The 16594-nt window shown below is 36.1% G+C and overlaps 1 protein-coding gene across 2 annotated transcripts; it reads right to left on the bottom strand.

The window, feature by feature from the left end:
• Positions 1-4991: 4991 nt before the first annotated feature.
• Positions 4992-11132, bottom strand: LOC146163293 (uncharacterized). Of its 2 annotated transcripts, none has more exons than XM_083382724.1 (8): positions 10736-11132; positions 10206-10369; positions 9226-9516; positions 8617-8753; positions 7568-7736; positions 6519-6621; positions 5770-5926; positions 4992-5249 (listed from the first exon to the last, which is right to left on the bottom strand). In XM_083382724.1, the coding sequence occupies exons 1-7, from the start codon at positions 10876-10878 to the stop codon at positions 5800-5802; spliced, it is 1134 nt and encodes a 377-aa protein (XP_083238850.1). In that variant the 5' UTR covers positions 10879-11132; the 3' UTR covers positions 4992-5249; positions 5770-5799. The 2 variants fall into 2 exon arrangements, with proteins under 2 accessions (XP_083238850.1, XP_083238849.1); XM_083382723.1 differs by having other exon boundaries at positions 5804-5926.
• Positions 11133-16594: the final 5462 nt, after the last annotated feature.

The raw sequence follows: 16594 nt of genomic DNA, 5'->3' as shown, positions 1-16594 counted from the left end.
AGTAAAGCATCAAAAACGTGTGTTTGACGACACCAAGACACTAACGCAGTGCTTCAAGCAACAATATATTGTTTATATTAATGTATTTCTTCTAGGTGAAAGTTTTAAAGTTTTGTCAAAATTTTTCAGAATTTTAATGTTTTATGTCAAAAATAATCGTCCTTATACTGATCATCTAACTCTTATAAAGTTGTTCTACATCTGGACACGTACAATAAGTGCTAATGATGTTTTCAGGCAAATTCACACCTCGATTGGATGAAATCTCACAAACTAAACCAAGAAATCTAATTGTTGCGGACTTGCGCTAAATTTTGCAAGCCGTTCCAAACTAAAGTATAAACTTCTAAATGTTTCCAACACTACTTATGAGTTGCTCGTGGTAAAAATAACAACACTTGACAGATGTGTTGAAATGCTGAAAGAAGCAAAGTTATTGCTCCTTCTCTTTCAAATATACGATAACAAGAGCCGCAAACACATAAACCTATAGGCTTGAAGACCGAAAAAGTAAATTTATCATTGTCTGTCCTCCGCTATCGTACACATTTAACCAAGAAAATAAAACGTTAAATAGTATATGTTCAGTCCACCGACACTATAACAACACACTGTTTAATGTTGCTGCTGCTGACATCCTTACCGCAAACGCGTGTTAATGCTTATCGACTGACGCAAAGCTAAAAGGGGCCATAGCATGTTTCTTGGTAGATCGGTGGATTGTTTCAAACAAAGCGAACTCCCACAATTTGCTGCTAGTCTTTGGTTCCGAGTAACAAATAACAAAGTACAAACGAATGGTTGCGTTAAGTTGTTGGTTGTAAAACTACTCTTATAGTCGCGCTGAAATCATTTTAAAATCAGTTTTCCGCAGTTGTTTGAATAGGTATTTTTTCGCTTACAAATAGATAATTCTGTATTTTAACAAAAGCTCTGTAATCTTTCTATTTCCTGGTACTTGGGCTGGAGTGAAATTCTAATGTAAATTCGCATTTCCTAGTATAACGAAAACTAAAAAAACAATTAGGCCTACTTAATCACAGAGTATATCTATATCAGACCTGGGCAACATATACGGCCCGCGGGCCGGCGTAAAACGGGGAAAATATCCGGCCCGCCAAGCAGTTTATTCCGGCTCGCAGCTTATTTTTCTTAAAATACATAGGCTAAGCAAAATCAAGGACGAGTTTCTACATGTTTGGATGTATGGCAAACACTCCAGGGACGGATCTAGTCATGAGCCCGCCAAATTCGATTTTTAGCCGGAAAGTATTCCGTCTTTAGAAACTATAAGCGAAATACCGACCGTTTTCTAAACTCTGAAATATGCCGATGCACCATTTTTAAACTTAAATTTAATTAATGCCAGTTTTTTTGTTTCTCCTGATTTATATCGTATTTGCAATATGGTCGTTGTGCACATCGGTAACTTCAAGCTTTAACAAACAAAAAAAATAATTCTAAGTTTTTTGTACGAATTTTTTTCGCAACGCGCCAAACAAATTGATAAACGCCAATGTATTTATAACCAATGTACTTTTTTAGTCTGTTTTTAATGCTTCACGACCCCCTCTAAATCTAACTGAACTTTACATTTTAAAACAAACATAGTCCCACTTTTTTTGCTCTTCGCGCGACGTCTTGTGGCCTTCTTTAAATTCGACTTAAATTGCACATTTTCGCGTAACTTTAGACGTAATAACAAATTCGTTAGCTTGTTCGTTTTATACCGTAAAGTTTATATTTTGTAGCATAAACTAAGATCTATATTAAAAAAGTAGTTTTACACTCACGCCTAAATTATTCAAGTCAAATTCGCCGTGTTGATGGCTAAAATTGCAATATTAATTTAGTATCTGATCGGTACCGATACCAACCTAGTATCGGATGAGTAGCTATACTACAACTTACCTTTGACAAAGTAAAAAAGTCATCAGTACAACACTTCCCTCAATAATGACTCGGCCTAAATTTGGGCTGCAAATCCTGTTTATTGTATTTATATAGCAAGATTTGCTTTGACAAACCGGTAGCCGAATTACTTCAAAGTCTCATAACAAAAAACAACATTCTAAGCCCACATATGCACATAACATTATTTAAAACAGCGGTAACCATAAAAAATCCTTGTACCTTATTATGTGATTTAGGCTATCAAAAAAAGAACCTATTTTTGAAACTGACACTATATATGCCTATATTTACGCAGCTCAAATTCAATTCTGATACAGATTGTCAGGACGTCATTTTGCGAAAAAGGATTCTAACGGGATTGTGAAATTTGAGGGGTAGATTCCCTTTTATTGAGCTGAATGGTGATATCTTTCAACTGGATTGACATGCAACAAAACTGCTTTGTTGCTGATACGGTCTGCCGGTAACGCTTCTGCGCAAAATCTAACCCTTATCGATTAGCCATCCCTCCTACAAAAAAAACAACGTATGGTGCTTTGCTACTATCAGAAAGAATGGTTAAAATCCACCTTTAATTCGAGGAGAAATGTATTTTTTAATATTGTTTGACTGTTCTATTGGATGCACAATCTGCATCAAATGTATTTTTACCGCAGGGCTGGATTAAGGGTACTGTAGGCCTTTAGGCCAGGAATATGTTATTTTTTTAAATCAATTTGCCGAAACTTGTAAGGGAGATGTGCCGCAGTTACATTTTTCTACACAAAACACTGAAACAAATGTAATCTAACATATATATCTATACTAAACTGTGAAGGCATAAGTTAACTTTAACAGTCATGTGCGTACGAAGCTGTCTCTCCAGTAAGTAAAAAACGAATATAGATCTTGCAAATTTGAGATCAAATGAAACTAGCCTTGGAAATTTGAGTTTCTCTTTTGACGAGGCTTTAGATAAAGGGCTTTAGACTGATAACGCAGTCCCGGTTAAGAAATTTGCCGACCAAATTTGTTGTCAAAATGACAATATATATATCGAAAAATTGTTAAACCTTTAGCACTTCTCTCCCAAAGACAAAACACAATTTTTTGTATTCTCACAGTATTTTTTAACCGGGTATTTGCATAAAAACAATACCATGGGGTATTTCGTTCTTACTATCCCCGAGTTTAAGCCCTGGCCTGACTGAGCGGTTTTGTGAGCACTGATGTATGTATTCTTTGCAACAAACCAGCGCAGCTTTACAAAAATATACCGCCCGCACGGGGGGGCAAGGGGGGGCACTTACCTCCCTCTGGAATTGCAAAATGCAATTATTAGTATTACTTGTAAGTGTTATATATATCACTTAAGAAGGTTAAAAATATTAAACATTATTCATTACCCTAGTGGCGTTTCCAAGGGAGGCAGGAGTTATTTCCCCCTCTTGTTGTGAGTGATGTTATGGTGTTTTGATCGTTTTTGTTATGTTTTAACAAACTGTTCGAAGCGGCGTGCTTTTTAGGTAATTGGGTCACGCGTCTTAATCTAATGCGAAACCAAAATCGAGCGCAAAACGCCGTTTTTCGTCTTTTGTTTGGTCGACCGTAAACGCTGGAAGTTTTTCTCTTTCGTTATTTGTTTAGTTTGACTAATTAGCAAGTGTGTATTCCAAAATTGACAACGTTCTTTCTTTTTTTCTCGTTAAAAGCGTCTTGTTAGGCGCAGTATGTTTCTCGCTGTTTGGTCTCTGCGCTAATATCTGATGTTGGTGTAACATCCACATTTGTTTAACTGAAGCAGATTCTTAAAAGGAGGTATAATGGTGACTGTCGTGCGCGTTTTAAAGTCTCCATTTTTAAGTAATGAATAATTATTGCAAAATGGTTCTCTTTAGGAATACTCTGAGACCACGTGATAAGTGTGCAATGAACACAACTTTTTCCCCCTCAACCGCAGCTTGTAATTTAGCTGACTTGGCACACAGCTCGGCGCAATTGTTGCGCTAGTCGTGGCATAATTACACAGGGGAAAAACGTTCTTCGTTCAGTATTGAGGGTGGTGAAAGGCGTGCTTGTAATTTAGCGCTAGTTCCGTTCATGAAACTTGAAAACTGCCCTGCTGATAGTCGAATTATGTGTTATTCTACCACAATTAATCACACATATTTCACGGTCTTAGTTTGTTTTCTCGCCTGAAGTTAACGATTGCACACTAAGCGGTTTCGCAGCTGGCTCCTGACAGGATGGTCGACGACGCACGTGCTCGCTTTTGCTGGACGTGTTTGGCTATTTCTAAATAGTTTTTTTATGGCGTATTGCAATCACCATTTTATGACGTCATGCTGTCACTGTTTTATGACGTCATTATTCCTTACCCGCAGACGAAAAATAGGGAATTCCCTAAGTTGAAAAATCATGACCCTCCTTTTTGATTGCCCCCCCTGGAAGATTTTTTGCGGGCGCCCCTGGAACTAGCTAAAACGCAACAGAGTGCCAGATAATTTGACTGCCGAGAGACTGAAGGCTAAAGCACAACATCAAAGTCAGATTTCTGTTTGTTTTGAAACTTTTTTGCTAATCTCTACTGCTCTTACGGGATTTTAACTTAATAGTTACATTTCTATGTATATGTGTTTTACTTCACTTACACGAAATGACGATTCCGGTGTTAGCGAAATATGATTGTTTTTTAAATCCCTGATCCTGGTTTCACTTGGATTTTTAAGAGTTTAATATATTTATGTCAGCGGAACAGTAATCGATAAGAAGAAACATGCTTCCGATAGTTTTGAATTTCTAAAGATTAACCCTCTTATGATATTATTATATGTAGATTCATGGGTTTTTTAACATTGAAAATGTGTTACGCTACTAAGTGTAGCCTTATGGTAAAACGTTGTTTTCTTTTTTTAGCCACTTTTTCAAAAGTTTTTTAGGCTTTTAAACCAACTGATGGAATTTTATGTTTGTTGAAGATTAAAGTTGATTCAATTGAGTCAAAAAGACGTTTTATACTCGCGTGAAATTCACGCAATTACTATACGCGAGGTTTTGTATAATATCATAAAGGTTGCGTACGCCGAGGTGAACTGGCAAGTAATTAATGTTTATTTTCCGTTCACACTGAAATTAAAACACAAAAACTAGAACAGGAAAAAGAGTCAAGCGCCACACTCTGGAGCAGCGATTGGTCCAATAGACCTTCCAGTCAAAGGGTTATCACAAATCAATGACCTTTGCCAGCCCTATAATGTTATGGCGCTCTTTTCTCTTCCAAAAGAAAAATAAGTCTCCATTCGAGGTGCATCTTTGGCGTTGGCGAAGGGTTCACGTTTGGCTTCTGTTACTGGAGCCTGTGAAACAAAAATGTTACATTCTTTACAAATGATCATTGAAATGTCTTGTATCACAAAATTGACATTTATAATAGAAAAAAAATAGGTTGTCTGTTAACGTTAAACATGATGCAATAGGTTCGTAAAATATTTAATGATCAATTTAAATTGTGCCGTGGCTGGGACTTCTAACAGCATTAGGATATTAACCTAATGTGGTAATGTAATGTCTAATAATAGCGGTCAAATAAAATACTATTTCTGGCCAAAATTCGCCGCGTTAGACACTGCTGTTATGTTTTTCGTTGCAAGTTATTTTAAAAAAACATCTAAAATAGATATTAGGATTATACAGTGGTAATATGGTATGGGTCGAAAATGTAATGCAAAAAAATGATATCACAAAAAAAACCTTTCAAAAAGGGCAAACTTTCCCTAAAAAAAGCAATATTACCCTATAAAAAATACGGAAATATAGTCACCCTTTATAATAAAGAAAAATATAACCCTACGGAAATATCCTTTAGTATTGCAATACCATTTTTGGAAAACGGTTCCAGCCATTCATTTACCGTTCATCGCACTCTTTTTGGGTGTTCTGACTTTTTCTTCTCAGAATTTTTTTCGTGAACAACGAAATCGTCTTTTTGCGGAAAGCCTCATCTAGGCTGTTGTAAACCAGATAATTGACCAACCTTTAAAAGTATGAACAGACATGAAGTTAGATGCACAGTAAAAGGGGTAATGCCCCCCACAAACATGAAGCTAAAGCTACGAAAGATGTTCAACATAACAGTATATTAACTTAGTAAAGTATCATGTGGTGACAGTATCAGAAATCGTAACAGAAAAAAAAAAAAAAAGAAAAAAAAAGAAATTGATTGTGCCAAGCGAAAAGCAGATCATCTACTTCGCCCAGAGACAAAAAAAACAAAAGAAAAATCAGAAATCATCTAAAGAGCGGTATTGGTACCGGCCCGATATCAAATATGTAATTTAGCTGTTTACGATCCAAACCACGTTTTTTGTGTGAGATAAATTAATACATAACCAGTTAAAAACACAAGATTAAAACAAGCCATCGAAGGTAAATCTGAAATGGAATTTGGCTTTATAACCTATAAATCATAAATAAATTTGTGTTAACATATGTCATGTTGCCGTGTTAATGACGTCAATTGGTATTTGATCGGGTAGTATTTGTTGGTAAAAAGTCAGGTACTTTGCATGTTGTAGTGAACGCAAAATAAGTGGAGATAATGATTTTAACCGCTAGAATAGTCTTACCCGCTTGAAGTTGAAAGGTAGTAGCAGACGAAGTAAGGCACCGTTATGTTGTTGCAATTCAGCCATCCTCGGGAGAATGAAATTATCACAGTGGCTGTTGGAACTAAAACAGAGTTGTCAATATCTTAAAACACATTAGACCAGTGATTCTCAACCGCGGCTCTCAGAGCCGCATGCGGCTCTCAACTCTACATGTTGCGGCTCTCACTAACGGAGTGAAAAATTAGTTAGTAGCAGTAGCAGTAGCAGAACTGCAACAAAGGAAGTAAAATAAATTAAAAGTGAATGAATTTGATCAGCAAGGATCCCGAGTACGAAGTACTAATGTTACCGAGTACTTCCGTCCTGCTCTTTAAAATAATTTTGTGGTTTGTTACGTCACAATATATTTAGTCCTGATCGCCAAGCTATGGCAATAGGCAAAGCTATGGCAAACACTGTTAATTAGTTAGCCTAGGCTAGCGTGATGTATATTTGTTGTTTTCTAGTTGCTTTCTTAATGTTTTTTAATTATATGCCTACTGTTGTTTTTTATGCGGCTCCTTGCAAACCTTAGGTTTGAAATGCGGCTCTGTGTCTAAAAAAGGTTGAGAATCACTGCATTAGACGGTATTGAAAGGCTTTTAAAATTAAATTTGTAGGTTTTCAAACACCCTTGGATCGCTTGAAGTTTTTTATTATCAATACTACCAAAACTAGTTAAAAAAAATTGTGACAACACTTTCTAAACATATACCGCTGGGCATAACATAAATTCGAAGACTTTGAGGAAAAAGCCATAGAATTTTCATAGAATTTTCTATTTGTAAATCAATTCAAAAACATTCACGATCTTTTAAAATTAAATATTTAAAATTAATAGTTTTTTAATTTATACTTCTTCAATTTTCTAATTTTTTTAGTAATTCTGCCCAAAACCAATCTAAACATATATAACTATACAAAACTATTTAATTCGACAACCCAACCAAATCTAACGACAAATTCAGTTGTGGGTCGCCGCCAATCGGTTGAGAATCCCAACACAATAGTAACTTGACCCTACCTACCAACAAGTATGGTGTAGCCGATAGTCATAAAGGACGTGACACGAAACAGGACAACTTCCTGTCGAAATCTCTGCGCTCTAGATGAATGCGAAGACGTTGAAGCACGGAGCGAGCGAGATATTTTCAGCTGTTGGCTGGCAGAGTGTGTCGTCACAAGGGTGATTATTACCTGTAAACAAGTTTGAAATGGGTTGTGTGCCGGTGGGCAGAATACTGTATTGATTAGAAGCCACTTTTTGCAAGCCCGTTTTCAGAAAAGACTTGCCAAGGCGTTTGATTGGGGTCTGTTTTAAATAAAAAAAATCAGAAAATGTTGCTTGATTTTCCTGCGTATTATGCGTACGCTCGTACAGCTATCAAAGCAGATATTTTGTCATATTGCAGTAAATTCACATCTGCAAATGAAATAACGATTTGCAATCACGTGGTAATTTAAAACTATTTTATTTTTTTGGGATATCAATATGCATATCGATCTTGGACAATGGTTCTCAACCGCCGGTCCGCCTCAACTTTCCTGTCGGTCCGCCAAATATTTTACAATTCATATGTCAATTGCAAAATGCAAGATGTTAAAAGCTTGTCCATCAAAAAACGATTTAGGACACACTGATATAGTTAAATCTCCAGCCGTGACGTTTAACAAAAATATGTGAAGTTTTTCACCATCACGAGTCGTTAATTATATTTTTAAGGTTCACCATGGAGCAGTTTGTCGTAAGATTTAAAAATAATACCAAAGTCCATACTGACGTAGTTACCATTTTCCAACCGCCTATTTTTGTATAGGCTTCGGATTTTCGTTATCAGTATTTTGGTCTGTAGCTATGTAAGATACACTAATTTAGTTAAGTCTCCAGCCGTGACTTTTAACAGAAATGCCAAGTTTTCGAGCACGATCCAAAGCGTTAATCATATGTTTGAGCACAATACTGCAGTTTGTCGTAAGATGTAAAAATAATCCCAAAGTCCATACTGACGTAATTAACATTTTTCAGCCGTTTATTTTTGTATAGGCTTTAAAATTTCTTGATCAGTCTTTTGCTTACCGTTACAAAATAAGGCAAGATGAAAAGCAATACAAGTGGAAGGAGCTGAGTGATTCTGATTCTCCCCGGCTCAAATGCGAAAAAAAACTGGAAGGTGACGACGCTGTATGAGAAACTGATCGCATTGTGGTTCCAAGCTACACAACAAAGCAATGACGTTTACATAGGAGGCTAGCAAAGCAATGACGTGGCACCACCGCTAAGCAATGACATAGCAGGCTATCAAGAGAATGGCGCAGCACGTCTTCCACGCAAATGACGCAACTGGCTAACATGGCGATAACGTAGAACTTCCATAATACAATGACGTAACAGCCTAGAGAATTACCGACGTAGAAAGTAAACTAAAAATAATGAAATAACAGACTAACATGACATATAAACTGTTGCTACTAGGTGACATGACTCAATTACGTATGTTAAGTGCACTCAGTCAAGAGTTTATGTCGATTTATTTCAGAACTTCTTCGGTTTTAAAGTAGATGCAGGTTATCCAGGTAAAACGTTGAGAACCACTGTATTAAGCCGTCAAAGTCATTTAGTTAAGAATGATTTTATAGAAAGCGCTTAGCTCAACTTATGATCACTACAACGAAAGTGATAACTCACCAGCGAACGAAGCAGCCACCAGCGAGAAAGTCCAGATGGCTAGTAGATGCGCAGATGTGCTGGCCACTGACAAGCTCCTGTACTTAAAAGGCCACTTGATTGCAACCAGTCTGTGAATACTCATGTAAGTGAGGTGGTAGAGGGATGAGGAATAAAAGAAGACACTAAGAACACCTCCGGCTGTGGCAACCGGACTCCCCAACGATTCCTTTGACCACCTGAAGAGCTCAGTAGAGGTCACGCCCAAGGTCAGGATAAGGTTGGGCATGCTGACAGCCAGCAAGCCAACACCTGCGAATAATGTCGGTAATAAGTCATTTTTTAAGGCTGTTTAAAGATATTCGCATGAAGAAATGTTATGTCTTATGCTGTGCTATAGCAGTTCAATCTTAGTTCTAAAATTGGTGGTGGACAATGTTGTTAAACACAACACGTATATAGCTATAGCATACCTGTAAAAACAAATACCTGACAATCAGCAAGCTTGCTATACCTGTGAATATTGTCGGTGATAATTCATTTTGTTCCAAGGCTTAAGTTTATAGATATTCGCATGAAGGAAACCTTACGTCTAATTCTTTGCTATAGAAGTTCAATATAAGCCCAGATAATGGTAGTGGTCAATACTGTTACCGTTTCAGATGGTGTTAAGACTGTTTATGAAAACAGGTATAAAAATAACAATTTGAATAAGAAACTGATGGTGCCTAATCATAAGGCGAATATATACTTGGGTAAACAAGTTAAGAAAAACGATTTTATGACTTTCACCTGTTTTTATAAACAGTCTTAACGTCATATTGCTAATAAACATAGCACATATATAGGTGAAAAAGGACATGACCAGGATGAAAAAGTATTTCATTTTTTTAAATGGAATATTGAAAAAAAAATTCACGTTTCGCTGTTGCGAACCGTTCCGTCTTATTTTCACCACTTGGTATAACTATCTTAAGTTATATTTTTTGTATATATTTTACCTTTTAGGATATCAGCAAACGCGAGGGAGAGTTTGACGTAATCGCGTTTCGTTCTGTCTTTCTTGTCAGTTGATGAAATCACAATGATCACGACAATGTTGACAAAGGTGATAATGACTCCCAGAAAAGAGATTATCGCTAGCAAACCGTAGGCTAACGGTGGGCTGCGAAGATGATAAATATTTGAACATGATGTGAAAAATCAATTGATAGGAAAAGTAAATCAAATTTTACGTTGAAAAAGTTTTAACAGCTTTAGTTAACTGAAGGACATCCTTACTGAAATGAAGTAAAATATTATTAAATGCGCATATTCGTTGTTTTTAACAGATTAAAGATTCAAATTCGCACAAAAATGAAATATTATATTTCTAAAAAAATAAGGACTATACGTTAATTGAAAACCAAATACGTTTCCCAGTTTTAAAGTAAAGCTATTAATTTGTATTTTAAAAAAATACCTCAAGAAATAAGAGCAAAATGATTTGAAGTAACTTAAACATGTTGCACTGTGTTTTTTTTTATCTTACCTGCACTGCGAGCAATCTTGAAGTTTGGTTTGCAAACATTTTTCCGCCGCGTCTAATGAACAGAAAGGCGGAAATCCACAAAAACTTAAGTTTGTTGACACATTGGGAACCAATGTTGTTCCGCTTAATATTGGGTTTTCCATTTACATTGAGTAGTTAAAAATCAATGCCATTCTGTTTTCTAAAATAAAAATAAAACATTATGTTTCATAAAATTGTTGTAAGCTACACAAGGTGGAGTGAAGGTTAAAATCGAATAGGTTTGGAAAATGTTGACAAGATGTTATAGAAGTTTGAATTGGAGTTTGATACTTCTTCTATATTTCACTTTTTATTAATCTCAAAACAAAATGACGTTTATAATACCTTCTAAAAAAGGTTTAATCAAGTTCTTAACTCCCCGTAACCCTTTAATCCCCCCCTAAAATCATCAAAAGTCACCCCCATCAAATTACTCCAACAACTGTCATTTGGCAAAAACAGAATTTCTAAAGCAAAACGTATAATGTTCTATTCAACATTATATCCCCAGCTAAAATAACTTTCGGAAAAGGTCAATAAATAACACCACTTAATAAGCTGAAAACTTTTTCAAACAATTTATTATGTATCTCTTCCGAAGACGCACTGGCCCAGATTAACAACACCCATTAGTGATAATAGTATACCATTCGCCTTGTCTCACCAGGAAATCTTAAAAAAACAAAGCAATTACTTTTAGTTAGGTTCAACTAAAGACCTTAGACTTGCTTTAATAGACTACCGTACTCTACATGCAGTAATGCATACCTAAAACATTTCTTCTGCATGTCTGGATATAAAATACTTTTCAGAACCGAAAGCTTTATTTCCTACACACAACTGGCTATTCTAAAAGGCGCTTAGTTAAGCGTAAATGATCGCCTACTTACGGGAATACTGGTTTGCGAGGCCCGCGGGCAAAATACTGGCGAATTCTGTCGTATAAGGTTCCGTGACTTGGCTATTTCGGCCGACACATTTTCTGGCAAAAATATTCAACAAGAAAAGAACACTGTTCATTTTTCCTGGAAATTTTATCAACCGCGTTGTTTATTATTGTTGGAATTTTTGCCAACCGCGCTTTTTTCTGTAGCTAGAAATTTGATTAAACGTGACTCTTTTTACTGGGATCAAAGAATCTGCATTTTCTAACATTTTTAACGTTCAGTGCGGCGTTGGAACACATAGGAATAACATTATCTAAAGATGTTTTTTTTCGATATTAAAACTGGTTCCGCTTGCCAAATTAACGAATCCTGCTCTATTATAATATATCACTAATGTAGCCTCGCAGATTTCGCATAAGAGCTTTTGCAATACATTCGTAAATTTGCAGTATGGCTAAGAATCGTTATTCATCATTTTACGTTAAATATTTACAGTTGGGGTGAAAAAGGGCCGGATGGTTCTCAAATTTACTTGGCCAACCGCAAAGGGCTAGATGAGAATCTATGTAGAATTAAAAGCACCCCTTCTTTTTCTAACACGTCATGAACATAGTCCTATTAAAGTAGCTTAGAAAGCACTGATTTTAAAATAGCGACCTACTGATTTTAAAATAGCGACTGATTTTAAAATAGCGATCAGTCTACACTGTGCACGCACAGACCTAGCGGACCGCCAGTCGATTGAACAAATTTGCATGGTTTGGTTTTGGTAAATATATTAAGCCGAACAGAAGATAGCTGCTGATCTATATGTACTGCGGTCATGGACTGCGTACACAACACATTAATTATTAAACGCGTACAATAGATAATAAATTGAATTAAACAACACCCTAACCCAAACGACATAAACACCATAACCCAACAATTATGTGATGTTTCATGAAACCATTACCGCTGGTCGCGAAATCCATCTCAGGGAGAATCAATAAATATAGCCGTTATCTTAATATTAGGTTTAGTTTGCGTACCTTAGCGTAATGGATTTTTACCGGTTATCGAGCATAGAAACTCGCATTTCTGTCAACGGCCAGTAAAACACATTAATTGCCCAATAAATAAGCGCAGGTAGAAAATGGCGTGATCGCATCAAGTCGTATCATCTTCTCATATCTGACAATCTGACGTTTCCAAAAACGAAACATTGCAAAGAGAGCTGTGGGAAAATTTGCCTAACAAAAGCACACCAGCAAAATAATACGATTAGCCTTTGTGGGATTTTCAGGTCTTAAACAAGTTACATTCACTGCAGACTCATAATGAAAAATTGAACAGAATTTGCCCTAAACAAAATCTCCAAGGTGTAAATAGGAATGTACGATAAAGGGGCGGATTCAGTGGGTAAAGAACATCCCCCAAACTGAAAATTTGCCTATTTTAAAGTTTCGCGAATCTGTGTTATCTTTGTTCATTAGTATGTTAAGCCTTGTTTTTCAAAAACGTTTTGAAAACTTTTTTAGCTTTGCACGAATTGATAATATCTTTGCAAAATCGCTTTAGTGTTGAAAGTAACATCTCTTCAGCCTTAAATTTTAACAGAAAAATACAAACGAACTGGTTCTGTATATAAAGTTACTTCTTTATGACGTCACCTTTAGATGACTTCGAGTTTTGACGTAACTTTGTGACGTCACGACTGTAAAAAATCACGTACTGTCAAAAATCAAGTCCTGGATCCGCCGAAAACAGCAGATACATCTAACACTCGGCTTCAATACCGAAAAAGTAAAGTTATCTCTGTCTGTCTTGTGCTGTATTACGCATTTAACTTAGAAATGAAACGTAATATAGTATATGTTCAGCCACCGATACTTAACAACACACTGTGTAATGTTGTTGTTGCTGACATTCTTGCCGGAAACGCGTGAACGCATATCGAGTGACGCAAAGCTAAAATTGCCACCCAAAAAGGCCAAAACATGTTTTTCGGCTGTGCTCTGTCGTCTTTCCATTTTCTGCTACTTGGGCTACTGGAGGTAATTCTAGTGTACTTTCCTATTTCCCTACTGTAACGAATCAAAAAAAACAGTTACTTAATCGAAGTCTATCAATAGCAGTGTTGTAAACACGTGGTTATGAAATGTCTTAAGTCCCGGTCAAGTCGATTGGAAAACAAATTAAGTTCAAGTCCAACCGTTTGCAAACAAGTCAAACCCCAGTCCACCTTATTAATTGTCCAACTACATTCCCAGAAAAGTCTTTGTTAGAACAAGCCAACTTCAAGTCAAGCCATTGAATTTAAAATAAAACATGAAATTAATAAACATTTTAAACTGGACTGCATGAGAAATATCTTAATCAAAGAACTGCAAAGCGTAACAAACAGTAAGCAAATGGTTTACCTACAACATTTGAGATTAAAAACTCAATTTTATTGTAAACTTTAAATTTTAACCCAATTTAAAACACAGTGGCTTAAGTTCAAGTCAAGCCGCTCGTCTAAAAGACTCAAGTCAAGTCAAGTCATTTGAAAAACAATTAATTAAGTGCACTTGCTCAAGTGAATACAACACTTACCTAAAAATTTAAATTAAACTTATAAGAGCATGAGATCATTTTAACCATTTTTTACTTTTAGGTTTTCAAGTGATAATATATTCTCTCTTATATATGAAAATAACGGATTTTCGCCAATGAAAACTATAGGCCTAAATTTTAAATTCTGTCTATTCTAGTTTGGGCGCTGGTCTAGAATCCTTCCACAGTTTTGAAACAATTATTGAAGCAACGCACAATATTTGGGTTAGGGCATCGGTTAGTGTTTGGGTGAAGGTTGGTCAAATATCATTATTTAATAATACTACTTAACCTATCTAAACTCAAACGCTAACCACACTAACCAAAAAAATTTTCGTATTTTTAAGATTCTAGACCAGCGCCCTAGTTTGTTTTTCACAAATTACTTCACAATGTCTCATAAACAAAATAACAAAATATAAACCCACATATGTGCAATACTTATTTAAGACCATGTTAAAGCGGTACCCCTACAAAATCCTGTTAACTTATTATGTGACTTACGTTAAACAAAATCGAACCTATTTTTGAAACTTTTATACTATACCCACCTTTGTAGCCCAAACTCAATACTGACGCATTGCCAAGGCGACAGTTTCGTCAATAATATTTTAACACTGGGATTCTAGGGGGAAAATTTAGAGGAAAAAATGCTCTTTTTATTGAGCTGAAAGGTGATATGTTTCAGCTGGATTGTGATGTAACAAAAGTGCTTTGTCACAGATACGGTCCGCCGCTTCACTGTGTCATTCTTTCTTAGGTAAATAACGCGTCTGCCTAAAATCTTACCCTTTTCGGTTATATCCACCCCTCCTACGAAAAACACAACATATGGTGTTTTTATATTATCAGATAGAATGGATTTGAATAAAGCATTAATTCCCCACGAAAATGATTTTCTTGAATATTGTTCACTTTTTTCTGGTTCTCTATAGGTTAATTACCGTTGTACTATGCATTGTAAAACAACCTTGAGTCGTGTAAAACAACCTTACACAGTCCACAACTGTAAATTAAGATGCAACACAGTAGGATAAAACTTAGAAACTTGCGGTCTTTGATTTTTATAAGAACATTTACCTTTCACTTTATACACTTGAAATTCGAACAGTGTGGATATCTTGACCTGTCCAAAAATCCACATCCGATCGCAGTTGTTATGTAGGCCTACGACGAACACCAACAGGTAGCGGTGTGAAGCGTCATTTAACCGTATTTTCAAAGCGGCAGCCACTGTGGCATGTATGCGAAACGGCGTTTTCAGGTTAGGGCAGTTGTAAATAAGTCATTTTGAAATGACATAAGTCCGAGACAAGCTTTATCCCAGTGCAAGTCATTGGATGCCAAGCCATTATCAAAGCAAATCCAACTCGTCCGAATTACGGGCAATACCTCAACTAAAAATAACAAAACCGCAATACACAGCCAGCAAATTGTTTCTTGCAACGGTTGAGGTAAAGCAACAAGTTATATTGGGAACCATTTTATTGAAACACTTAATTTAAACTCAAGTTTTTTAACAGAATGACTCTAGTGTACGTCAAGTCATATATTCGAAATACCTAGGCCAAGTCAACTCATCTTGGTCAATAGACGTAGGTCAAGTTAAGTCATTTGAAGACGACGACTTCAGTGCACTTAAGTCAAATCATTGATTTATTTCAACACTGGGTTAGGGTGTTAACAGAGGGCGGTTCACCTGATCAAAAATATTTTTAGGATTAAACGCAAACTTCCACAACATATCGAGGAGATGATATCGCAGCAAAAGATGGCGCTCTTAGTTTTGTTAGGGATGCGCACAGTTGAAAGTTTGTAAAATGAATGTTTCTTCGTTTTGCCTGTTATGCTAGAAATTTCCTTGGGCATCTGAAAATGATGCTGGTCGCGGCATCGCTCGTTACACAAACATCGTACAATTGCCAACATTAAACAAGAACTATGAAACAAAATTTGACTCAACACGTCTCATTTTGTTCGTTTTATTTAAAGACCTATTGAGACCTGTCGAAGAAAGGTGGAATAGTGACAGATTGACATCAACACCAATGACGACCCTATTGATTAGTCCTGCTTGATTTAACGTGATGGCGGTTTTCGGTAAATTTCAAAAAGTAATCGCTACAATTTGACTTGTTTTTTGGCAAGAATATATGTTAGATCATCGGGATATAGACTTCATTTTTAATGGATGGTTTATGTATATTTTTTATGAGTATGTTATTATGCTTAAGCCTGGCTGATTCGATTGTGCTACCATGAAAAATTAATATAGCACACAACATCGGAGTAAATATATACCGCAGATTAAGGAAATCCAAATACCTGATATTTCGGCGAGATTTATTTGCTTTATATGTTACGCCTATACGTA

This window comes from Ascidiella aspersa, chromosome 2, assembly GCF_963924565.1.
Source record: "Ascidiella aspersa chromosome 2, kaAscAspe10.2, whole genome shotgun sequence".
Lineage (NCBI taxonomy): Eukaryota > Metazoa > Chordata > Ascidiacea > Phlebobranchia > Ascidiidae > Ascidiella > Ascidiella aspersa.
Note: the sequence above shows the minus strand (reverse complement) of the source record. Positions and strands in the feature narration are given on the sequence as shown.